Source organism: Gekko japonicus, unplaced genomic scaffold (genome assembly GCF_001447785.1).
Source record: "Gekko japonicus isolate JY-2015 unplaced genomic scaffold, Gekko_japonicus_V1.1 scaffold568, whole genome shotgun sequence".
Classification (NCBI taxonomy): Eukaryota; Metazoa; Chordata; class Lepidosauria; order Squamata; family Gekkonidae; genus Gekko; species Gekko japonicus.
The window spans coordinates 4,610-31,751 of NW_015169190.1; the positions used below are offsets into that span (position 1 = coordinate 4,610).

General features: G+C 45.2%; 1 protein-coding gene across 1 annotated transcript in view; it reads left to right on the plus strand.

Annotated features, from left to right (window-relative positions):
• Positions 1–737: 737 nt before the first annotated feature.
• FAT3 (FAT atypical cadherin 3) overlaps positions 738–27,142 on the plus strand; it is a gene marked incomplete at its 5' end in the record, with an annotated part of 357,302 nt that continues 330,897 nt past the window's right edge. The window contains one exon of the mRNA XM_015416224.1: positions 738–1,052. Within this exon, the coding sequence (XP_015271710.1) occupies positions 738–1,052 (315 nt within the window). The remainder of the gene's footprint in view (positions 1,053–27,142) is intronic.

The following is a 27,142-nucleotide window of genomic DNA, read 5'->3' on the forward strand; positions in this document are numbered from 1 at the left end:
TAAGGAAGATCAGGCCTGGTTAATACTTGGGTGGGGGACCACCCAGAAAGTCAAGGGTCGCTATGCAGAGGCAGGCAATGGAAAACCACCTCTGTTCGTTTATTTATTTATTTATTTTATTCATTTATATCCTGCCTTCCCCCGCATGGCAGGCTCAGGGCAGGTTACATCAAATTTAATAAAAGACAGTGTATACAATTAGGGTTGCCAAGTCGTACCTCGTCCTGAAGCGGGGGACTCCCGGGTCGATCCTGGTGTGCGCGTGCACGCGTTTTGCATCCACGTCACCAGGAAGTGACGCGACCACGCCAGGCACGCTGGGGGACTCTAATATGCAGTTCTGACCCATTGAGCGGAGGCCCAGTAAGGAGGCAGGGAGGTCTGTTGTCTTGAAAATCTCATGGGGTGTTGCCATAAATCAGCTGTGACGTGACACCACTTTGTTCCACCAAGAGTGTTAGCAAAGTTGAGACAATGATGATAAGGGGAGGAAAGTGGAGGAAAACTGGGAGAGAAAACAAGAGAGGAGAGATGCATGTATCCAGGCTCCTGAGCTAAAGGAAGCTGATGTTCACATAGTGGTTTGATGGTAGTTCTGGCTGCTGGTGTCGAATCTCATGCAATGAAATCAGAAAGCTCCCTTGTACGTTCTTTGTGAACACTTTCCTATTAGAAATCGCTCTTTGTCTGATTTCTTCCCCCCAATAGCCTGAATCTTTCCCCATTTCTTTTTACAGGAGTTATATATACGGCAGATGTCCTAGATCGAGAGACAACCCAGTCTTACTGGCTAACTGTGTACGCAACAGACCGAGGTGTCGTCCCTCTTTACACCACCATTGAAGTCTACATAGAAGTCGAAGATGTGAATGACAATGCCCCGTTAACTTCGGAACCCATTTACTACCCATCAGTTTTGGAAAACTCACCCAAGGATGTATCGGTTATCCAGATCCAGGCTCAGGATCCCGACGCCAGCACAAATGAGAAGATGAGCTATCGGATTACCAGTGGAAATCCCCAGAATTTCTTCATCATCAATCCGAAAACAGGTAAGGAGATATCTTTTACACGTGTTGTCAGAAACTGCTGTTTGTGTGCATTGTGGACAGGTTTTGTTTGCAACTGCTGTTCAGATATCTACACCATCCTGTGAGGTCCAATTAGAGATGTGAAGGCCCGGAAAAAAACCGGAAAAATTCGGGAAAAAAACGTGTTTTTTTTCGTTTTTTTCCTGAAGCCTTTTTTGTTTTTTTCCGAAAAATTGGAAAAATTGAAAAAAGAAAAGGAAAGGAAAAAAAAATTAATTATGGAACGTTTTATTTTAACATGATGAATAAAATATTTTAAGACAAGGTGTTCAAATATTTTCCAAATCATTTCTAAAATATATATATATGGTATCAGATTGATCTAATTTCTGTGCACTGAGGACAAGCAAGTCCTAGGTTACAAACTGAACTCTCCAATGCAAGAACAAGATGCATTTCTTCCTTTAGGAGGTGCGATTGTCAGAAGAAAATAAAAAAGTTTCAGTTTTGTTTTTGCATGTGGGTGGGTATTCTGTTTGTAATAATTGTTTGGATACACTATATTTTTAATATGCTAGTTGTGATAATTTCATGTTATCAGACCAAGACAGCTACCTATATTTTTAATATGCTAGTTGTGATAATTTCATGCCAAGTAAAAATGTCCATAGTCATATTTTATGTTCCTAAAGTAACAGAATGACTTTCAATGTAGAAAAGACAAAAGAAATGCTAATGTAGCATTTTTTTCAATTTTTCCGAAAATTTCTGTTTTTTCCCGGAAAAAAATCGGGGTTTTTTCCGAGCTTCAAAATTTCTGGAAATTTTACATCTCTAGGTCCGATGAAAGTTTAATGTGGGCTCTCTGGTAACCATAGTTTGCAAACTGCGAGCCAGCCTTCATAAGAGGAGGATCTCTTATCTTGGCCATGAATTCTACCTCCCTTCCTTGTCAACTTTAACCAGGAGTTGGCATTACATCTGCATTGTAGTTAACACGATCCTTGGTTCTCAGTGAGCAGGATTCAGACTCAGACTCTGAAGCGTGTTTATGAACCCTGATCAAGAAGAGCCGAACACAAGAAAGGATCAGGAATTCGTTCCAGAAAGGTGCAGTTTGCATCGGAAACACTCACTTCAGAGGCAGCAGAACAAAGTTTGAGTCCAGCTACTGGTCTCAAAGGAGCTGCGGGGGCTCAAGTGGTTAAGACGCTGAACTGCAGGCTGCGGAAGGTCGGTAGTTCAGCAGTTCGAGACCCGAGTGCTGCATGACGGAGTGAGCTCCCGTCTCTAGTTCCAGCTCCTGCCAACCTAGCAGTTCGAAAGCAAGAAATTGCAAGTAGATAAATAGGTACCGCTTCGGTGGGAAGGTAACAGCGTTCCGTGCCCCTTGGTGTTTAGTCATGCCGGCCACATGACCACGGAAACGTCTTCGGACAGCGCTGGCTCTTCGGCTTTGAAACGGAGATGAGCACCGCAACCCTAGAGTCGGACTCGACTGGCTTTTGAGCAAGGGAACCTTTACCTTGACCTTTTACTGGTCTCAAACTTTGTTCCGCTGCTTCAGACCAAGACAGCTACCCACCTGAGTTCTGAAGCAGTCTCCCTATTTGCAAACTGTGGATTTTAGGGAAACAGTGCTATACCTGTATTTGGTCTTCTTGATCTTCTTACCACTCTTCATTGTAAATGCTAACCCTTTAGTGAAATTTGAAGTAGGTAACAGATTTAAGAGTAGATCCTTGTACATAAAGCTGTATATTTTTCCTCTCAGTTATGTGTATTTGCAGATGGCATGTGTTATTTATTTTGTGGTGGTTTCCCACCCCCTTTATTTTACAACACTTTACAGTTTCGTCTGTTAATTTCCCCTAAAAAGTACTGGGAATGAGAATTAAAACATTTATTAGCCACCTTTCCCTGTTGCGGAACTCAAGGTGGCTCACGATATAAATAAAACATTATAAAAATATAATGAAAACAATTATAAAATCCATAAAAAGTCACAATTTAAAAACTCCAATTAGGACTGCCAATAATAAAAGCTGAATCAGTCAAACTGCAGCTCTAAATAAAACTGTCTTCAGCTGCCTCCTGAAGATCGACAGTGAGGGGGGCAGGCACACCTCCCTGGAGAGGTTGTTCCACACTTATGGGTAGGGTTGCCAAGTCCTACCTTGTTGCGGAGCGGGGGACTCCTGGGTTGATCCCGAAGCGCGCGCGCCGCATCCACATCACCAGGAAGTCATGTGACGACGCCGGGCACGCTGGGGCCGGGGCCACGACCATCCGAGGGACAAACATAGAGTTTTCCCTCGGATTACCGTGGCCCCGCCCCCAGCGTGCCCGGCATGGTCGTGTCACTTCCTGGTGATGTGCACATCAGGGTGGAGTTCCCTCCGGGCCCCGATCCGGTGGCGGCGGGGAACGGGCCTCTGGGCCGGGGGTTTCCCCACCCCCCGGGGGGACTTGGCAACTCTACTTATGGGGCTGCCATGGAAAAGTCCCTCTGTCATGTACCCACCAAATGAGCATCTTTAATTTGGTGGGATGGGTCAGGAGGTCATCTTCCTGCGATCTTAATTCCTGGCTAGTCATGTATGGGAGAAGACCATCCTTCAGACGATTGAGTCCCAAGACGTGGGGCTTTAAAGGACACAACCAACAGCTTGAATTGGGCTCAGGAGCAGATTGTTAGTGTGATTGTCGTAGTACCAGGGACATATGCTTCCGGTAGCCGGCCATGACGAGCACTACCTGCAGCTTCCAAACATTCTCCAAGGGTAGCCCCAAGTATAGCTCATTGCAGTAGTCCAATCTAGATGTAACTGAGGCATGGATCACTACGGCTAGATCTGACTGACCCCAGAACGGACACAGCGGATGCACCAGAAGGATCTGGGCAAAAGCACTCTGAGCTCCAGTAGCCACCTGGTTTTCTAAGACAGACCTTTCCTTTGTGGACAAGCCAATACATTTATTTATTTATAATATAAATTTATAGACCACCCTTCTCTCAGTACACAGAACTCATGGCGGTGAACAATACAAGAACTTGTGGGCACTCCATGAAATTGCAGAGCGGTCGGGTTAGAACGGATAAAAGGAAGTCCTTCTTCACCCAAAGAGTGATTAACACCTGGAGTTCACTGCCACAGGAAGTGGTGGCGGCTACAAGCATGGACGGCTTCAAAAGGGAATTAGATAGGCATATGGAGCAGAGGTCCATCAGTGGCTATTAGCCACAAGGGATAGATAGGGGCTCTGGGGCAAGTGATGCTCTGTCTTCTTGGTGCTTGGGGGGGGGGTCAACAGGGGGAGGGCTTCTAATGTCCTGGCCCCACTGGTGGACCTCCTGATGGCACCTGGTATTTCGGGCCACTGTGTGACACAGAGTGTTGGACGGGATGGGCCTTTGGCCTGATCCAACATTGGCGTCTCTTACGTTCTTATGTTAACAACAGTTTAAAAAAATACATTAAAACAAGTCAAACAATAACTAAAACAGTCTCTGATGGTGCTAAAACTTCAGTTCCAAGATTGTGTCCCTGTCTTTCAGGAGAGGTAGAGGGGGAGCAAGATGAAGTGGGGGGGGGGGAGAAGGGAGCGCCAGACGAGATGGTACTTGTCGCTGTCCTCAACCAAAAGCCTGGCGGCGGAACATCTCTACTTTGCAAGCCCTGCGGAACTGCATTAGGTCTCGCAGGGGCGGGTGTTTTTCGGCAGAGATTCCAAATGTTTGCAAGAGCAAAACCAATGCATGATGTCCAGCGATGCGTGGATGCAGCCCCCCACGCGGGGCTGTGAATGGTCCAATTATGAAACTGGTCTTTAGATTTCACCCTAATCAATATGTGCTGTTTTTGCCTCCCCCCAGGCATTTAAAAAGCCAAAGTAACCCATGCAGTTAGTAATGAAATAAGTGGAAAATTACCCGGAAGGCCAGATAGTTTTTGTATTAATCTCCCCTCCCCCATCAGAACATAATGCTTGCATCTTTGTGAGATTAGCTGTGCTGTCCTAAACAAGAGTTGCCCCTTTCAAAGACTTTGGTGGATTTAGCAGGGTAGAACTCTGTTTAGGATTGCACTGGGAGCAGGGGTCATTTGGGGGGGGACGCGGGGGGACGCCATCCCCCCCGGGTGAGGTGCGGGAGGGCGGGACCTGGAGCTCCCTGCTGGTGCCCGCTGGAGGTCGCCGTTGGCTGTGGGGAGGACACACTTCCGGTGATGTCAGGGGGTGTGGCATATGCTAATGAGCCCCCCTAGCTCTTTTTCTATGAAATGACCCCTGACTGGGAGTATCCTTAGGTCACTCCGAGAGCAGTTCTAAACAGGTCTACTCAGGTCCCTGCCACACGGCAGAAAAAAACACGGGCAAAGTGCGGCTATTCAGAGCCGCACCAAAAGAAACACGCGGTGCCGGGATCACATAGATCCCCTGAGCCGCCACACCGTTGCTCCCCGGCACGATCAGATGCCGGGGAGGAAGCCACCGACCGGAGACCGAGACAGCCGGCTGCGCATGTGTGCGCATGCACAGTTCGGCCAGGAGCCTCGGATGCGCCGGCAGAAGGACGTGCCGGCGATCCCACGGCCGCGCTTGATGCGGCCTTTCTGGTAAGTCCACCTGTGTAGGTGGTTTCTTTTAACTACGGATTTTCGGCCTGAAGGGCCGGATCGGGGACGGGTGTGCAACGCTTCGCAGATGTTGCGGTGGGATCGTGCCCGTTTGCCGCGCCCCCGATCCGTCCTTCTTCCGGCCCTAAACCTCCCGTGTGACCAGGGCCTCAGAATGCTATTCAGATTTATTCAGTGGGGCTTATTCCCAGGAAATTGCTGTCACAAACTTGCCTTGCTTTGTCATGATTAGGCGTCTTGTGAAATTATATTATCTGGTTTCGACCATGAGAAAGTATCAACCCATGAAGATTTGCTGTTGTGTGTGTGACACAGGACTGGTGTAGGCATTGCTTATTCCTTGTTGGGACAGCATTGCATGTCTCTTTAGTTCACTCCCTTTGGGGATGCAAATTCCCCCTATCCTATCCTGTTGTTTCTAACCAGAGGCAGTTGTTATTACATTGGCAGTGATCGTCATCACGTTTGGGCTAACTAACTTTCCTGCTTAATTCTGGATCTGAAACCCTGATTGGAAACTGTTCCTTCTTCTGTGTGGAATTCTACATCCCTGTTCGTGTGTCTCTGTCTTTATGTGTTGATATGTTTTCTTTAATTGGTTTAAATATTGCCTTTATTTGATAAATACTTGTATGTGTTTTAAACGCCATTTTGATTGTTTCTGTCCTGGGGACTTTTAAGTTGGGTGGGAAGGTGGCATACCAATGTTTTAAATAAATCAGATTATAGGGCTCTTTCACACATGCTGAATAATGCAGTTTCAATTGACTTCAGCGATTGTCTTCAAGTGGATTTTGCCATTTCACACAGTAAAATCCAGTTGCAAAGTGCATTGAAAGTGGATTGGAAGTGTGTTATTTAGTGTGTGTGAAAGTTCATGGTCCCACATCAAAATTATTAAATTTCCCAAGCCTATCCTCCTCGAGTGTTCCTGATTTCTCCAGGTCATGTAGATTTGGCTTCCCCTTCTGTTAGTGTGATGACCAGTATGTCAGAGAAAGAGAGTTGTTTTATTTCAGTAAATGTTTTGCCCTCTTTCCTTGGAGAAGTTGTAACCTAATGGAATCTGGAAGCAAATCTGAATTTTTTTCCCTTTTTTTTTCATGCAGTACTATAATTATTTTTGCCTGTTCACTAATCTGGAAAACTTCTCAAAATGCTATAAAATCTAGGAGCAGACTTTGAGGCACAACATGTGTGCCTGCAGTGAACTGATATTCAGAAATCCTGGCAAGTTACAAGTGAGTTTGCTGAAAGGTGGTATCGTGAAGCTGGTGAATAGGATACTAAATGCAGAGGGGCTCTGTGGGGTAGATTACACTTTAAAAATGACACTTGTTTTGCAAAATGTGCTAACTATGGTTTCTATGTCCAGTTACCCTTTTACAATGAAAAAACAATCATGGCATTTTACTGAAAGTGTTGCACTCAAACACACACACATTTGCAAATGAAAAGGATGAGGAGACGCAAGACGTATAGCCTCACATTGTCTCCTTCATTGTTTCTGCTTCGGATTCCTTCTTAATTATCCTTACTTCAAATGTGGCCCTTTCTTACATGCCCAAGGAAATGCTGATCGTCACTTTAGGGTCAGGAAGCAATTTTTCTCCAGGCCGGTTTGGCCAGGGATCCTGGTGTTTTTTTTGTCATCTTCTGGGCATGGAACAGTAGTCACTGTGTGTGTGTGGGGGGGGGAAGGTATTAGTGTATTTCCTTCAATTTGCAGAGGGTTGGACTAGATGACCCTGGAGGTCTCTTCCAACTCTATGATTCTATGAAACTGCCTTACACTGAAGCAAACATTGGTCCATCAAGGTCAGTACCGTCTACTCAGACTGGCAGTGGCTCTCCAGGGTCACATGACCTACTACCTGATCCTTTCAACTAGAGATGACAGGGTTCAAACCTGAGACCTTCTGCATGCCAAGCAGATGTCCTACCACTGAGCCACGGCCTTTCCCCCAGTTCATTCTTTGTGTTCCCTCACTTTGGTGTCTCACCATGATCCAAAGCTAGACCGTAAGCTTCCTAGGGCTTATGGAAAGCAGCTATGATGGAAACTGTCGCTGTCCTCAACCAGAGGCCTGGCGGAACATCTCTGCCTTACAGGCCCTGCGGAATTGCATAAGGTCCCGCAGGGTGCTGATGAGGTAGGCTGAGTGCGTGTGACTGGTCCAGCGTCACCCAATAAGCTTCCATAGCAGAGTGGGGATTTGAACCTCAGTCTCCCCCATAGGCGTAAACTTCGTGGGGGCGGCGGGGCTTCAGCCCCGGCCTAAATTTTCAGGAAGGTGCTCAGCCTCCCCCGGGAGCCACCCTTGCTCCTAGCACAGCAATGCCTCTGGCCCAGCCCCAGCCCCCCCCCCCGGGAATTGGAAAGTCTACCACTATAACACACCGGCTGTCCTTTGTGAAGTGTGTGAACTCTTCGGCCCTTGGTGTCTTTACCTATGCTAACAGTCAACCTGGGATGGCCCAGGCTAGCCTAAACTTGTCAGATCTCGGAAACTAAGCAGTGTCGGCCCTGATAATGCTTGGATGGGAGACCATCAAGGAACACCAGGGTCGTGATGCAGAGGCAGGTGTAGTGTGGGTGCAGGCTTCACGCGATGCAAAGACGAAAGGACACAAGTCTGCAGGAACTGACTGAAAACCTCTCAGCTTCCCAGCGTTTATTTATAAGCTCAGTTTTCCCCCATTTCCCCCCCTCCCTCCTTCTCCCTGCGTAAAGGAAAGTTACAAGCATTCTAGCATCCTTTTGGAATGTGTGTGTGTGTACAGGCTCTCTGCTATCTGTCTCTCCCCCTCTCTCAAGGCCAAACCGAATGCGTCATTTAGGCAGTCACCAGACTTCTACGTACAGACTTACTACTTCCCAATTTCCAGGCAGGAGAACAGTGGATCCTTCTGCACTGCTCTCCTACAGGCAGGCAATGGCAAAACAGCGCTGAACTTCTCTTGCTTCGAAAACCCCACGGGATCGCCATACGTCAGCTGTAACTTGGCAGCAAAACAAACAAACGAAAACCCCATGAGAATATCTCTCTAGCGATCACACTTTTTTTTTATCCCAGCGGTCAGCTGAGTTGGTCTGAAGCAGCAGAACAGATTTAGAGTCCAGTGGCACCTTTAAGACCAACAAAGTTTTACTCAAGGTGCGAGCTTTCGTGTGCACGGACACTTTTTCAAATACACTGGAATGGAAGGTAAGGTTAAAACATATAGACAGGGGCTGAGCAGCCAATTAATATCTTCATCATGCTACATGTTAATTGGCTGCTCAGCCCCTGTCTATATGTTTTAACCTTACCTTCCATTCCAGTGTATTTGAAAAAGTGTCCGTGCACACGAAAGCTCGCACCTTGAGTAAAACTTTGTTGGTCTTAAAGGTGCCACTGGACTCTAAATTTTATCAACTTTTTATCCCATCCTTGCTTCAAAGAGCTCCGAGCAGCATATATCTCTCTCTCCCCCCAATCTTTTTTATCTAAACAACAACCCCATGGGGTAAGTTAACCTGAACAAGGTGGCCTAATCCAACATTCCCCACGAGCTTCGCAGCTAAGTGGAAACGTCTCCCCACTATTGGTTTGCCACACAGACTATTGCATCACACTGGCTTTTGAAGTGCAGGTTGCTGCTATGGCTAGGACTAGGTTGTGTGACGTATGTGTGCCTACCGCTGAAAACGGCAGCCCTGCGTCTTCCTCTCCTTCTCTGGCCCTCCCCTCCGGTAAGGTGTACTACTGTGTTTCCCCGAAAATAAGACAGTGTCTTATATTAATTTTTGCTCCCAAAGATGCACTAGGTCTTATTTTCAGGGGATGTCTTATTAAGAAGAATACGGTACACTCTGTCAGGGCAGAGTGAGCAGCAGGCGGCAGCTTGTCCTGGCGGCGGCAGGCTCTCTGATTAAGAGACCTCACACTTCCTGTCTGCTCCGGGGGGGCTTATTATCGGGGAGGTCTTATTTTCGGGGGATTCCTTATATTTCAGCGAGAGGCAAAATGGTAAGTAGGTCTTATTTTCGGGGGATGTCTTACTTTTGGGGAAACACGGTAATAATAAGGGGTGTCATCATCACATTGCCTCCGCAAGCAGTAGCCGGTGATGTGCAATAGCTGCCCTGAGGAACTTCCAACAAGATGATGTCATACATTTTATATGATTTTGTGTTATGGAGAGGACAGGAAGAAGAGAAGAAATGGGGCTAGTGCTTTCTGCAGCAGTCATGTTTATGCTGTGGTGTGGCACCAAGTTCTTGTTTCTGTATCACAATTTTTTGCCTAGGTTTTATGCTTTTAGGGCTGCGGTAGCTCAAGGGGTTAAGACGCTGAACTCCAGACCGGAAGGTCGGTAGTTCAGGAGGTCGAGACCCAAGTGCCACATGACGGAGTGAGCTACCATCTCTGGCCCCATCTCCTGCCAACCTAGCAGTTTGAAAGCAAGACATTGCAAGTAGATAAATAGGTACCGCTTTGGTGGGAAAGTAACAGCGTTGCACGCGCCTCGGTGTCTAGTCATGCCGGCCACATGACCATGGAAGTGTCTTTGGACAGCGCTGGCTCTTCGGCTTGGAAACGGAGATGAGCACCGCATCCCTAAAGTCGGATTCGACTGGCTTTCGAGCAAGGGAAACCTTTACCTTTACCAATTATGCTTCTAAACATTACTATAGTGGGGACTACACTGCTAGACTCTTATGTGGTATGCTGAAATTACTAGGCTTGAGTTCTCTAATGGTTCCTGTAATATACCACAATTCTGAAAACTGTCAAAATGTGATTCATAGCAAGCCCCACTACCTTTAAGTCTAGCAACTACAAAAAAAAGGGTATAGTTAGGGGCAAGGAATGGTGGAAGAAGATAAATAAAACAGAAAATGGAGTTATATACATTAGAACAGATTGATTGAGGCTGTAAATTTTCAGTTTTATTTCTCATACATGGGTGTTAATTCCACCGCAAAGCATAGAGATAATTTACTACATTGATTTATTACTCTTTTTTGTGCTCGGAGGGAAGCAATGAATTTTAATTCAAACCATTAGAGTCTTTTTAAAATATATATATATACAATTCACAACAAACTGGTGCACCAGACACGCGAGAGAAACCAACCACATTCTAATTATGAATAATAAGGATAAGTCAAGGTTAGTTTTAGTATTACTGCAGGGGCAATAACAGGTTTAAAACCAGAGGAACTTTTTGCTGTTTATTTGATTATGGGTTGCTCTGTTGTTATGAACTTTCTCAGGCACATGTTGGTGATGAACAACACAGAGGTATTGTAGATAAGCCAGAATAGAGTAAATAAACTGAAACTCAGTCCAGACAAGAAAGAGATAGTGAACCCCTAGGGGATATCTGATTGACCGAAGACTCAGCCCTATGCTTCAAGGGGTCACTGTACCTCTAATTAAGTACACTGCAGCATCCTAAACCTGATTCTGTTGGTTGGTGCTGAGGTGGTATCTGTGGCCAAAAGTTCTAGTTTGCCAACTGGTCCCTTTCCAAAGATATGATGACATGGCCACTGTTGGACTTCGGTAACCTCTGTGTTGGACTACTGTAGTACACTCTGCATGGGGCTGCCTTTGAAGAACATTTTGGAAACATCAGCTGATCTAAATACTGACCAGCATTATATTATAACCCTGGTAGTTAGTTTAGCACCCAGGGTACCAAATGTGCACCATAATGTACTATCATCACAACATGCTGTCCCTGTAGGGTACCAAATGTGCACCATAATGTACTTACAACATGCTGTCCCTAGATATTATTAACTCCCGCATGGATATAACGTACAATTAGTTTAGCACCCCACCACACACACACACACACACACACACACACATACACACACACACTCACATTTCTGCCATTTTTAATCTTGTTTAGTTTGGTTCAGCACAGGCAACCTTTCCAAATAAATTTAACATTCATCTTGTTGACAGAAGTGTTGGTAGACTCGCATAATCACAAGCGTGCCGGGTTCATCAATATTAATGTTTATGAAGATTAATATAGGGTTAATGAATCTTCGTGATTAATTTCCTAGTTCAATTTGAACATGCATCGGCAAAGAACCTCTTATACTCCTTCTTTGTTGGACGGCTTTGATTCCTCTGTTTAGTTTGGGGGAAGTATTCCAATTTTAAGCTGTGCGGAGAGGCACAACAGACATGGCAGTATGCATAGGTGGTACCGAGAATGGCAATCGCACATCTAAATCCCCTTTCTGCATTATTTGGTAGAATCAGCATCTTGTGATCTCACCGCATTCCATTTTTCAGAGGCTTTGGCAGCCAGTGATGTGGAGTGGATGTTGGGAAATGCAGACCATCCTGATGTATGCTCAGTTGCATTGGGATGGGGAGATGTGTGGTGCTCACTTTTGGCAGCTTTCATGCCTTCAACGCCATGTGTTGCCTGGCTCCAAAACGGGCGTAACAAATGAGGTTATTTTCTTATTCATCTATTGATAAATCCTCCCAGTTAAACTTTCCCCAGTATGTTCGCATTTAACCTGGAAATAACCTTTGTGGAAAGCTGTCTCCCATCACATCTGGAGAGCTGAGCCATGCTTTTATGCAGCTTCAGGGATATCCCTTTATTTGCTGAGGTATGCATGGAAAGTGTGAAGGGAGACACTTCCGAAGAGCCGGGTGTGTACTCTTGAGCTGCACTTAAAGAGAGTCCTGGTTTTTTATCCAACTCTTCCTCCAAGTGAGCTAATTAGGATATTTATTGGCTACTTTTCTTCCCAAAGAAAACCCAAGAAAGCTCTTCCCAAAGAGACCCAAAGCAGCTTTGTGATGGTGGACAGTGCCGTCAAATCTCAGCCAACTTACAGTGACCCTGTAGGGTTTTCATGGCAAAGAGATGTTCAGAGGCAATTTGCCATTGCCTGCTTCTTTATAGCAGCCCTGGACTCACAGAGCATGGAAGAAGACGCCAAGGAGCAACTCTGTTTATGGCCCCAGTCAGCCCACCGTGATGTCATTTTTTGGGCCAAACCCAGAAGTGACCCCAGGCTTGGTTTCAGCAGAAACACTATGGTCTGATGTTACATCTGGGATGAACCTGGAAGTGATGTCACACCATTCTAGAATCCAAGGGGAAACCTATGGTTTTACTCTATGGTTTTACCATAGAGTTTCTGCTGAATCCTAGAGCAGCATGATGTCACTTCTGGGTTCAGCCTGGATATGTTGTCACACTGTCAACACAATGGCCAAATCCGCAGCCCCCCCAGTGTCCCTCCAGGTGTCAGTCACTGGCTGGCAATCCTATCTATGCCCAAACCTTATACTATACCCAATCTTTATGCCTGCAGGCAGGAAACCTCTATAGCTCCAAGACCCTCAGAGTGACATAATTGTTACTTCCCTCCTCCGTTTTATCTTCCTCCTCCCCATGATAACCCTGTGAAACAGGTTAGGTGTAGAAAGATCGAGTAGATCGGGGTTACCCAGTGCACTTTGCGACTTTGGACGGAGCTATATGATACGGTTTCCCCCAGTGGTCTTGTGCTTCTGTGGGCTGGCTGGATTCAGCAGAGGACAGGGAGAGAGGGTCTTAAGTCTCTCCCCCCGCCCAAATGCTGTTTTCCTGATCTGAAATGGCCCTTGGGAGCCACTGTTTTCCCTGTTGAGGAAACTTAACACGTATTGATAGGCAGTCGCTTTTATGCGATTGCAGAGGGCCCATAGGGGAAGGAAAAGGTGGAGGAAAGATTTGCCTCTGTGAGCAACCACTGACTAGCTCCAGTATTTCCTAAATGAATGTAAATATTGTGTTGATTTGTCAAATTATTTCCAGCTTTCCCCGCTGTTTATATTTTAAAGCCTCCTCCACATATTTGGAGAGGGTAAACAGATCCTTTTCCCTTAGATTCTGGATGCTTTTATAATGAGTTTGGGCGGCATTGCATAGGCTGTTAAATATTCAATTAAGCCTCCTCTTGCTGGTCATTTTATTTGTCTCATAAATACAGGGCTTTTAAAAAAAGAGATTCTTATTGTGAGCCTTTTGAGTAGCGACACGGGCAACTTTCACTTAATCAGAGCACGCCAGACCCGAGTAAAATCCAGTGTAATAATATAACAAAAAAATAAAATCTGTATTTGTTACTTTGTTTATAGATTTTGTTCTTTAAAGACAATCTGAATCCTTGGTAACCATTGGATTTTCCTTAAGGGAATGTCTTTCTATAGAGACAAAATAATTGGGTGGGGAGGATTGCGTATCAGGCATTGTGCCCTGAACCAGATGGAATGTTTGTGTGCAAAGAAGTGCATCCTTATGTAGTTTGTGACATTCCTCAGGGGCCTATAAGTTATTTATTTATGAAATTTATATCCCGTTTTTCTGCCCTAAGTCAGGACCACCAGGGTGACTAACGAATCAGTAACATACCTAATAAAGACATGTCTTAAAAATAATTAAAACCAAGCAGAAATAAATAATTAAAACAATTGAAAACTCAAGTTAAAAATACACATACAAAACATAAAACAAAATTAAAACAAAGGGCAGGAAGGATCACAGAGGAAATGGTAGACGAAAGGGGGGAGGAGTCTTTACTCACTGGCACAAGACAACAACGGCCTGTGTAGATAGGCCAAGTTAATGGTCTCTATGACCTACTCCAGTCAACATCCAGTCAATTCACTGCCACAGGAGGTGGTGGAGGCTACAAGCATGGACAGCTTCAAGAGGGAATTAGATAAGCATATGGAGCAGAAGTCCATCAGTGGCTATTAGCCACAAGGTATAGATAGGAACTTTCAGTCAGGGGCAAGGGATGCTCTGTATTCTTGGTGCTTGGGGGAGGGGGGCAACAGTGGGAGGGCTTCTAGTGTCCTGGCCCCACTGGTGGACCTCCTGATGGCACCTGGTATTTTTGGCCACTGTGTGACAGAGTGTTGGACTGGATGGGTCATTGGCCTGATCCAACATTGGCTTATCTTATGTTCTTAAGTTCAGGCTGCAGCATTCCGCACCAATTGATGTTTCTGAATACTTTTCAAGGGCAGCCCTGGATAAAGCACATTGCTGTAATCTAATCTAGATGTCACTAGGGCATGCACCACAGTGGCCAGATCTTTTATGCCCAGGAAAGGCCAAAGCTGGCTAACAAGTCGACGCTGGTAAAAGGCACGCCTGCTCACAGATGCAAGCTGCTCATCCAGCAGTAGGCCTGGGTCCAAGAGCACCCCTAAACTCTGGACCTGTTACTTCAAGAGGAGCGCAGCCCCATCCAGAACAGGGTGAGACCTTCCACTCACCAGTATCGCTTCCATTTTGTTGAGATTAAGTTTCAGTTTATTAAGGTAAAGGTTTCCCTTGCTCGAAAGCCAGTTGAGTCCGACTCTAGGGTTGCAGTGCTCATCTCCGTTTCCATTCAGTTCAAATTCAGTACTGCCATCAGGCACCAGTTCAGGCTTTCTACTGCCTTCCTGGGATCAGCCAGAAGTATAAGATGGAGCTGAGTGTTGTGTTTTCGACAATCCAACCCAAATATTGAGATGACCTCACCCAGTGGTTTCATGTGGACGCTGAAGAGCATAATGGACAAAATGGATCTTTTTGGATATACCTTCCAACATGCAAGGGGGCTGCACGGGGGAAGATCCATGGATGGAGATGCTCTTGCAGATGTAGATTTTTATCCTCAAGATTTTCCTGATCCACAGTGTTGGTGCCACCATAAAAAAGGCCCTGTCAGGAGTAGCCACCCACCACACTTTATGGAACACAGGCACATGGTACAGGGCTTCTGAAGAAAATTTTAATGCCTGGGTGGCTTCATATGGGAGCCAGTGGTCCTTAAGGTATGATCCCAGGGGGGAGATCAGACCAACACTTTAAATTGGACCCAGAAACCACCTTAGAACCAAGAAGGTCATTGTAAGATTGATATTACATACTAATCAGTGCTTTATTGCAGTGGCTGGATCTGTCTTTTGACACATAAAAGGGATGCATATCCACCAACCACAGTTGTATGTGATTAGTTTCTGTGACTGGAGCAAGGTCAAAGGTCAGTATTACCACAAAAGCATACAATTCATTTCTGCAAAAAAAGTTTTGATAGGGGTGGGTGAGTGATAAATCCAGAATTTGCCCATGCATTTTAATGCACATTATCTGTGTTTGTGTGTGTGCAAATTCCAAAACAATATCTTCCTGCAATTGAAGAGTAACGAAAACCCCTTTATGAGCGAGCTAAGCAACTCTTGTATTTCAAACCAAGCATTCCCCCTTCTAGGGCCTGAGGAAACTTCATCTTTTTTTGCTGCTGCAGTAATTTCAAAACTAGGTCAGGTCAGGAAGCAGCTCCCAGTCAATCGGAAAACTAGTCTGAGGGCCAGAGAGATCACTGAACAAAGAGGGAACATTTGCAGTAATGCGACTTTTCAGTTCTTCTTGTGGAATTTACTATCAGACTTTGTGACAAAGGATACTCGGGCAGATTTGTTGTTTTTTTATAAATTAGCTTCACAGAAGATAGGTTAATCAGTGGCTCTTAAGCATAAAAGCTAAGTGGAGCCTCCCACATGCAGAAGATTCATCTGATGGAAGGGAAAGCAAGAGAGATGAGTTACCTTTAATGCCTTGTTGTGAATTTATGAATGCATCTGGATAGCCAAAGCATAGTAATCTAGATGGACCTTTGGTTGGATCCATCAAGGCAATCCTCACATCCCTCTGGACTTGTGGTCCTGTACCTCCAGCCACTGGGAAATGACTCTGGGAATATTATTGAAGTACATAAAATTACACTGTTGGTGAATAAGGTATTCATTTTATTTTTGGAGTAAAGTTTCAAGAATGGGTATTTAGCTGCTACATCTCTGAGGAAGGAAGGAAGGAAGAAGAGGAGGAGGAGGAGGAGATTGGATTTATACCCTGCCCTTCACTACCTAATGGAGTCTCAGAGCGGCTTATAAACTCCTTTCCCTTCCCCTCCCCACAACAGACACCCTATGAGGTAGGTGGTGCTGAGAGAGCTCTGACAGAAACTGCTCATTTTCAAGAACAGCTGTGCCAGAACTATGGCTTGACCAAGGTCATCCAGCAGGTGCAAGTGGAGGAGTGGGGAATCAAACCCGGTTCTCCCAGATTAGAGTCCACGCACTTAACCACTACACCAAACTGACTAGAGAAAGATAACAGCAGTGGAAATTTAAGCCAAAGCAGTTAAAGTACCCCAGAAGCTCTTCAGGAAAATGTCATTTTGTTCTGCTGCCTAAGCACTAACGGGGAAGGACCAGGCAGACTTTGCTTGGGGTGGAATTCTGCAGTTTTGATGCCATGAGAAAAGGTATTATCCAGCTAGGGTGCACGGGGGATCCCCTGATTTCTGGCGCTCCCCCCGGTGTTGGCCAGCTGGCCAGCGAGGGAAAATTACCCCCTCAAAAAAGAGACAAGAAGCCAGAAATAAATGTGATGGGTCTGTGTCACCTGGAAGTGACACAGGCATGTTGGTGGTGTCAGGGGGGTGACGCTCTGGTTTATGGGCAAAACTCTATGGTAGAATTAGCTTCAAACCATAGAGTTTTCCCCCACAACCAGAATGATGCCTATCTAATTCCCTTTTGAAGCTGCTACATCTCTGTAATTTTGTAATGTCATTTTGTTTTGCTGCCTAAGCACTAACGGGGAAGGACTTTGCTTGGGGTGGAATTCTGCAGTTTTGATGCCATGAGAAAAGGTGTTATCCAGCTAGGGTGCACGGGGGATCCCCTGATTTCTGGCGCTCCCCCCGGTGTTGGCCAGCTGGCCAGCGAGGGAAAATTACCCCCTCAAAAAAGAGACAAGAAGCCAGAAATAAATGTGATGGGTCTGTGTCATCTGGAAGTGACACAGGCGTGTTGGTGGTGTCAGGGGGGTGACGCTCTGGTTTATGGGCAAAACTCTATGGTAGAATTAGCTTCAAACCATAGAGTTTTCCCCCACAACCAGAATGTTGCCCTCCCCACGTCATCAACGATGTAGGCACATCGCATTTATTTCCTGCTCCTGGGTGACACAGGCGCATCACATTTTCCAGCTCTCGGTAAGTTCCCCCCATCTTCTGCCTGTGAGCCCTAAGGACCTGGCAGCCCTACAACTAACAGATTACATACCGTGTGGGCACATAGAAACAGGGCCTCTGAAGAGAATCTCAATGGTTCCGAGCAGGTTTATATGGGGCTGGATAGGTATCCCAGTCACATCTGGTCTTCAGAGATCAAATTAGGACTTACAGTTGAGCCCAGAAACTACGCCATCTCCCCTGTTGTTCAGATGGGATCTTTACCATAGTTAGATGCTGGAAAGCCCATAGCAGCAGCCATACTAAGTGCTTTCCTCATTCGGGAAAGACCAAACATTTCTATTCCAACGCATCCCAGCGAAGCTGGCAAATGCCTTCTCTTTATCTTGACTGTCACTCCAGCTCTCTTTTATTCATTGCTTTTCAAGGCACTTTGATTAGCTAGAATTGCTCCAGCAGTCAGTCACATTTTGATGTATAGCCTACCCATTTCATGGTCTCCCACTGATAGATCAAGAAAGCCATTAGGACTGTTATAGACACTGCTGCTCAGTCAATATCAGCCTGGAAGCTCTGCCAAGGACAGGGACGTAATTGAGAGATCCTTGGCCAAAAGACTTGCCTCACCCAAGCCTGTCATACCTCAGACGTTGGCTGCTCTCTTTGCCCTCCACCAAACCAAAGGCAGACACCCCACCCCCACCTCAATCATATACAGTGTGGTTTAGCACATGCTTGAGAATCCCCACTGTGTTTGCAGTCCGAGGCCCACAGACAAACCAAGAGGCTTACTGAGCTCTAATGGACCTTGACTCATGTAGGGTTACCAGCCCCCAAGTCCCAGTGGGGTTTCCCCCATTTTGGGGGCTTTCAACCCACCACCGGCCAGTGGGGGAAACCCCACCTCCAAATGGATGTCATCATGTGATGTCCCCAACACAATGACATCACTTCTGGGTGACGTCCAGCCCACCCCGGAACGCCCCCTCCCCCAAAAAAATCCCCTCCGCGATGGCGAGGGGACCTGGCAACCCTACATCTATGCCTGCTGAGCTCTGTTTGGTTAGATGGATCACAGATTGCACTAACCTGGCCTAAGAGTTGCTTTGGTCATTACACTAAGAGAATGTGTAAGCATCAGGATAAGAAGAAGAAGAAGAAGAGAAGAAGAGTTGGGATTTATACCCCGCCCTTCACTCGGAGTCTCAGAGCGGCTTACAAACTCCTTTCCCTTCCCCACAACAGACACCCTGTGAGATAGGTGGGACTGAGAGAGCTCTGACAGAAACTGCTCTTTTTCACGAATACCTCTGACGGAATTATGGCTATGGCTTGCCCAAGGGCATCCAGCAGCTGCAAGTGGAGGAGTGGGGAATGAAACCTGATTCTCCCAGGTTATAGTCCGCTCACTTAACCACTACACCAAACTGGCTCTCTTTAAGCCACATAAACATGCCTGCTGCTATAATATCTGCAACTCCAGTATAACGTCCCAAAAGGAAACCGTGCAAAGAGAACACATCAGCCAGGAGAACCCAGTGTGGTGCCCACCAACAACTTCCCTGGCACCCATAAGAACATACGAGACGCCAATGTTGGATCAGGCCAAAGGCCCATCCAGTCCAACACTCTGTATCACACAGTGGCCAGAAATACCAGTGCCATCAGGAGGTCCACCAGTAAGGCCAGGACATTAGAAGCCCTCCCCCCCCCCCAAGCACCAAGAAGACAGAGCATCACCTGCCATGTGATTTTAGAAAGTGGTTGGGGGCAGATTGGGCCTTTGCTCAGGAAGGCTTCCGTTTGGCTGAGCTGATTTCTAAAGATGTTGCTCTGTGAGCAAGGTGCCACCACAGCACCAGGGTCTTCACTGCATGGCTGAAGGTTAACTATGTGTACATGCAAGAAAATATATATTTTTTAATATGTTTGTTTTAAAAGGCGTCCTGTTAAATAGAGCAGAGTTTCTGCCTGAAATGTTGAAGAGCTGCTATTAGAATTATGCATAACTTCACTCTCTGACATTTTGCTGTTGGCCCCGTCCCCGTGATGGCCATTTTGCAGTTAGCTCCGCCTCCTGTGATGGCCATTTTGCAGTTAGCTCCGCCTCCTGTGATGGCCATTTTGCAGTTAGCTCCGCCTCCTGCAATGGTCGTTTTGTGGCTGCATCCACCACCTTGTGTCAGAATTCCAAAGGGGCCTACAAGCTGAAAACATGCAGGTACCCCGGTGTCAGCTATGGGCCACCAAGACTGCTTCCACATTGCCTCTTAACAGCTTTCATTTTGGAAAGTACTTCAGAAGCACAGCAAGAGTCTGGAGCTGCTCTGTTTCTATTCTACTATGTTGACTCAGAATAACATTAAGCAATGCTCAGAGGTGAGATGGTTGGTCACTAAGCTGAGGCCATGTGGAGAGGTGACGTTTGTGAATTCTCTTATGGATGCTCATCAGTAGAGAATATGTGGGGAGCCGGTGTTCCCTCTAAGCTGAGTTAGTGTGAGCTAGCTCACAGGTTTTTAGCCTCCGGCTTGCACATTTTTGTCTTCGCTTGGGAAGGATGGCTCCAGAGCAAACTAATTTACGCAGCAGCCAAATCGCTCGCTCACAACTTTAATGCCGGTAGCTCACAGAGTAGAATTTTTCCTCACAAGATTCCACAGCGTAGAGAGAGCACTGGTGGGGACTAACGATAGGTTTTGGAGGACAGCCATTGAGACACAAGCAGTGCAGTCCTGTGCAGAGTTACTCATTGTATTCTAGTGGGGCTTACCTATCAGCCGCAGGGGACAGGACTGTAGGCTAAGGAAGATTAATTGGTTGGACCCAAGAGTCTCGCACACTGGGCCATCATGAAAGGTTGTGGCTGGAGAAAGCTGCTGGTCTGCTTTCTGCTGTGCATGAGCGCCACCACAACTGATGGCCCGAGAGGGGTATTGGCAGCTACCAACTCCAAAGGGAAAACAACAGGACTCTGCCTGATCTAATAAGCTCCTGATTCTGGATTTGCTTGTCAAGGCGATCAGTTTTGAGCTCAAAGGCACTGGTGGAATTATTGTGCTTTTACTTGAGCCGAACTCTGGAGAGACATAATTTTTTCCTACATAAATAAAATACATTCTGTCCCTGCCCCCCTAGAGTATTTTTTTTACGAGTCCCATTGTCTTCATCGGGCAGCTCCACCAGAATGATTACTCCTGTTGAAGAGATTGCTCTTGAAAAGTGCTGGGCTGTATTCAAGACTTATTTTAGGGAGCCATTTCAGACGGGAGGTAAGGCAGCATGGTATGTCCCAGTCTCGTCAGATCACCTACCAGTGTATACCCCCATATGTGGAATTTTGGGTCATGGCTCTTGTGCTGACTAGAGTATTATGTGCCTTAGAGTGCAGTCCTAAGAACACAGTCCTGGGAGTGAGTCCCATTGAATAGATCTGAGTAGTATTCTGAGCAGACCTGCTTAGGATGGCATGGTTCTAGAAATTTTGTAATTTTAATCTCCCTGCAACAAATCCATATTATCAGTATGGTATTACTTATCCTTCAGCATTCTGGGATTTTTTGTATTTTTGTGTGTGTATGTGTGTGAGAGAGTCATGGTTGACTTCTGGCGATCCCTAGTGGGGCTTGGACATTTCAGAGAGGTGGCTTACTATTGCCTGCCCCTGTGTCGCAGCCCTGGTATTATTTGAAGGTCTCCCTTTCAAGTACTTGCTAGGGTTGGCCCTGCAGAATACTGTTTTTGTTTGTTTGTTTAAATGCTGGTTGAAGTCTGAATGCTGGTTATGAATTCCCTTTTTATATTTACGGAGATTCTCTAACAGCTTTTCATGGCTTTGCTCGGTTTGGCCCTGCAGAATTCTATTTTTGTTTGTTTGTTTGTTTAAATGCTGGTTGAAGCCTGAAGCTTTTGTAAGAATTAAACATCGGGAAAATGTTAAGCTGACACCTCCATTTTTGGTACTATTAATGTTTTATGAATTCCCTTTTTATATTTACGGAGATTCTCTAACAGCTTTTCATGGCTTGTCACATACTTTATTTATTTATTTATTTATTTATTTATACATACTTGAGGTGGATTGCCCACTGTAAAGTCACTGCAGTCAATAGGACGAGACATCAAATAGGCAATGTAACAGGCCTAAGACTTAGTGTTTAAGGTACTGACAAAATCCTCCTTATTTTGTCACAACACAGAATCTTGAATTGGTTTGAGTGAGATTCATCCCCCCCCCCAACATTTAATGTAGCTGTGCGACTGAACAACAACAACACTATTTTCACTCAAATGCAAAATTATATATATAAAACATCTTAAAGGGAGTCGTCTTACATTCAGGGTTGTCTTCCTTTCAAGGAAATATGGTATAAACAGATGAATGGGGACAGACGAATGGGGAGTATTGGTAGAAGAAGGGGGGAGTGAAACCAAGATGGGAACAGCAGGACTGAGAGTTGGGGGAGAGAGACCTCCTGTGGTAACAGCCAGGCCTACAGTGGAGACAGCTGGACCTGCCCTTCCCCCTCTTTCTGACAGCCAGACAAGAAATATCAAATCTCGATTTCTTACATGTACGATTATCTGTTTTGGGTTTTTTTAAAAAAAATGTTTAAAATCATGTTTATATGGTGAACACAAAGAGAACAAAGGCACCATTAAAAGAATAATCATCCTTTTTGGCCACTGTGCTGGATCTGTAGTTTTATACAGTAGAACACCAGCTCCCAGATTAATGCCAGATGTGCGTCCCTTCAACGAGGAGCTATTTTGCTCTTAATTACTCACACTTAACACCTGTTGTGTCCCATTTTCTAATCTTCAATAGATCTGCAGACCACCTTATAAAAATTATGCTCTATTCTTTTTTTGGGGGGGGGGGGACCAAAATGCTCAAGCCCAGTGAAGCATATCTACTGGGCATTGTTTGACCTTAATGGGATGTGACAGGTTAATAGTGTCTGAGTATATAGATTTTATGCACTAAAGAAGACCACTGTTAACTATATATATTTTTTTAATTACGTTGAGATCCTACTGTTCTTCCAAGCTCCCTGAAAGGGCCTTTATTGTCACCAAAATTTTTTGAGGGAGGTTAAGTCCTGAGACAGTGATTTGCTATGGGCCGTTCTGGGAGGGGAGTGCTTGCCGTCTCACCTCTAAACCCAGTGCTCTACACATTGCAACCTGGACCTTAACATTCACTCCCCAGCAGTTCTGAGGGGAAGGTTCGTACACTTACCTTATTCAGAAGAAATCTGTCCCTGTTCCTTAGGTAAGATCAACACGATTGCACATATTTTTTTGTAGAATAAAGTTTGAGTCCGGTGGCAACTTTAAGACCAACAAAGTTTTTGTTTGAGGTATAAGTTTTGTTGTGCACGTGCACTTCCTCAGATATATTGAAATGGAAGTTACCAGTCCATACATATACGTAGGGGGAGAGCAGCAAATTAGCATACAGCATAATGAAGGTGTTTAATACCTGGCAAGGTCCTTGCATCTGTTAAACACCTTCATTATACAGTAAGCTAATTTGCTGCTTACCCTCTTAGCTATATGTATGGACTGATAAGAAGAAGAAGAGAAGAGAAGAGATTGGATTTATACCCCGCCCTTCACTTGGAGCCTCAGAGCAACTTACAAACTCCTTTCCCTTACCCTCCCCACAACAGACACCCTGTGAGGTGGGTGGGGCTGAGAGAACTCTGACACAAACTGCTCTTTTTCAAGGACAGCTGTGCCAGAGCTTGTGACTGACCCAAGGTCACATCAGCAGGTGCAAGTGGAGGAGTGGGGAATCAAACCCGGTTCTCCCAGATTAGAGTCCGCGCACTTAACCACTACACCAAACTGGCTCTAACTAACATTTCAATGTATCTGAAAAAGTGTGCATGCACACGAAAGCTTAGACCTCAAATAAAAACTTTGTTGGTCTTAAAGGTGCCAGTGGACTTGAACTTTCTTCTGCTGTTTCAGATCAACACGTCTACCCACCTGAATCTATATTCTTTTGTAGTCTCCTTTGCATGGTAATCTCAGGAGGCATTATATTTCACCATATTTGCCAGTTTAGTCTGAGATATATTCTTATGACCTATTCACATATCTACTCACTAACAGAGATCCAAAATAGGGTTGCCGTGTCTCACCTTTGCTGCAGCGGGTGGGTGGGTGGGCTTCTGGCTCCTTGTTGGGAGTCTTCTGCCCTGCGCACATCATCATGCTAGGGGCATCGTGCACCGACAGTCTAGCGTTCGAGGCAAAAACTCTATGGTAACCATAGAGTTCCCCCGAATGCTAGAGCATCACCATGCAATGGCCCTAGCATGATGATGTCACTGTGTCAGTGATGTCCTTGCAGGATGCTGCTGTTCTGAGGTGGGGCTTCCCCCAGCTGGCCAGCTGCGGATTGGGGGCCCCCAAATTGGGGAATCCCTTAGCTCCACGTGGGAATGGTGACCCTAATCTAAAAAGAACTCTTGCAGTTGCAATTTTTTTTACACCACATGGTACCAGGATTGCCACAACTATCTTTTGAAGAGAGAGAGAGAGAAGGAGGGAAGAAAATGCATGTGGAACAATAAAGAGGAGAGAGAAGGACAGAGAAGAAAGAGGACAGAATGTCAATCGATGCATTCTCTCTTCCTTTGCTTTCCTTGGTTTGCTTTCTTAACCAATGCAACCCTATGCAGAGTTACTCCAGTCTAAGCCTTTTGAAATCAGTGCCCTTGGACTGGAGTAACTCTGCACAGGATTACATGGTTAGTGTATTGCATTGTGGGTCTCCGGAGAGCATTTCCACCTTCTTTCTTTTTCTTTTTTCCCGCAGAGTGGTTAGATTTTTAAATGCTATAAGAATAATATTTATTACTATTGACACAGCGATAATGAAATATTGATGAAAAGAGTATATGGCCCATTTAATACAGGCTGGAGTTAGAGGCATAGCCTGTGTCTCAAAAGGATGAAAATCCCTGCTAGTGTTATCATATACTGAGAAGCAAAAAAGAGGCCATATTTCGCGACAGACTACTTCAAACAAGTGATGACTACAACAGATCTCATTTTTAATACTCCTACTATTTAAGCTGTGAGAATTGCTACAAACTAGGAATATTCCTAACCTCCCAACCCCCAAAAGATGACATTTTCATCAGGTTTCTTTTTAAATAAAAGAGCCCAAAAGAAGACAGACATCAAAAAAAGAGGGCATGTCCTCTAAAAAGAGGACATCTGGTAAACCTAATCCCTGTAGTATTTCCCGCCAGCTCTCTTGCAGGAGAGAAGATTCACCCACCTAATCAGAATTATATATGCACAAAATTCAGATTTGTGTGAGCAAGAAGCTTGTGTGTTCCAAGGCAAGTGCCCATGGCTCTTCATTGGACTTTAAGAAAAAGACAGTGTCTCCTAAATTTCTCATAGCTGAGTCTCATTTTGTTTCTTACACCTTCTTACACCTTTTCCATTTTCCTTTCCCTGGATTTAACAACCTAAAGGCTGTTACTATAAACTCCGGCTGTGGTCACACACACTAAATAATCCACTCTTCAATCCACTTTGAGTGCACTTTCCAACTGGATTTTACTGTGTGAACTGGCAAAATCCAGTTGGAAAGTGGATCGAAAGTGGATTATTTAGTGTGTGTGATCTCAAACTCAGTTTGTCAGTTACAGAAATTATATAGCAAAATAAAGCAACGTCCACCATGCATATTTTTTTTTTTAAGTTTGCAGGAAAATAAGGATTTCCTTTTCTGAACATCGGGAATGATTGCCAAGGGTCCAATCCAGGAAGTAATATATTTATAATGAGACTTTAAATAACAACAATATTTTAGAAGTATGAAATATACAATCTGGTAGATGAGAACAAAAAGCACATCTGCAGTTTTCTGAAGGGATATTTTTAAATCGTCCCATCATTCAGCAGAGTTAAAAGCATTGCGTCACCCTAATGTATCTGCTTGTCTAAATTTAGGAACTGTCAAATCATAAAAATAACACTGGAGAGAAAAAAGCACCCTTAAATGCTGTGTTGTAATGTAGAGGAGAGCATTTACATTCAGCATCAGTCATTAACAAACCCCAGTCTCTTTTTACAATCTTTTCCTGGGTGAGTATAAAGATTCTGTTTGGCAGGGGCTCCCTTATTAAAACTGGCTTTGTAAACATCACCCCTCGGCCTTTTGGCTAAGATCAAGTGTAGTATCTTGCACATTTTAAAGTACAAGAGGATATTGCATGCTGCCAATGGAAGTACACATCAGATATTTAAATGGCGAGTTTAAATAATTCCGTCATGTTTCTGTATCTGGTGTCATTGGATTGAGCCATTCCTGATGTTCTATGCAAGAACACTACCTGAACTAAGAAGAAATTAGGGGCAGGAGAGAACACGAAGAACCTTCCACAGCTTCTATTAAATTAAGTAATTGCTCACAACACACTAGACAGTTCTTCAGATCACACTAGTGTGGTTCCACGTCATACACTGGAAATTATTGGAATGACTAACCATATGTTTGAGTGAATGTCTGATTCAGCAAAGAGATAGCAGTGGGGCACAAAATGCAGATTCAGTAGTCAGAGAGAGGAAAATCTGAAAAAGATACCTTCAAATTTATTTTTTTTACGAGTCCCATTGTTTTCATCGGGCAGCTCCACCAGAATGATTACTCCTGTTGAAGAGATTGCTCTCGAAAAGTGCTGGGCTGTATTCAAGACTTATTTTAGGGAGCCATTTCAGACGGGAGGTAAGGCAGCATGGTATGTCCTAGTCTCGTCAGATCTCGGAAGCTAAGCAGGGTCAGGACTTGGAAGAGGGACCACCAAGGAGACCAGGCCCCACGAGGAAAAGCTGAAGGACTTGGGAATGCTTAGTCGGAAGAAGGGGAGGTTGAGGGGGGACATGACGGCTCTGTATTTGAAGGGATGTCACTTGGAGGAGGGCAGGGAACTGTTCCTGTTGGCAGCAAAGGAGAGGACTAACAATCACGGGTTTAAATTAAGGGCAGGAAGGTACTGGCTGGATCCTAGGGAAAACTTTTTTACAGTAAGAGTTCTGCAACAGTTGAATCAGCTGCCTGGGGAGGTGGTGAGCTTCCCCTCACGGGCAGTCTTTGAGCTGGGGTTGGACTAGATGGCCTATATGGCCTATATGGCCCCTTCCAACTCTGGGATTCTAGGATTCTAAGGAGGCTATGCAGAGGAAGGCAATAGCAAATCACATCTGGCTATCAATGGCCTTGAAAGCCCTTTGCTGGGGTCGCCATAAGTTGGCTGTGACTTGACGGCACTTCACACACACACACACACACACACACACCCAGCGCCCCCCCCCCCTTGTGTCTCTTGTATGGATGGTCTCCCCCGCACATTCAGTCTTGAGCTCTTTACCTTGAGATTGATCCT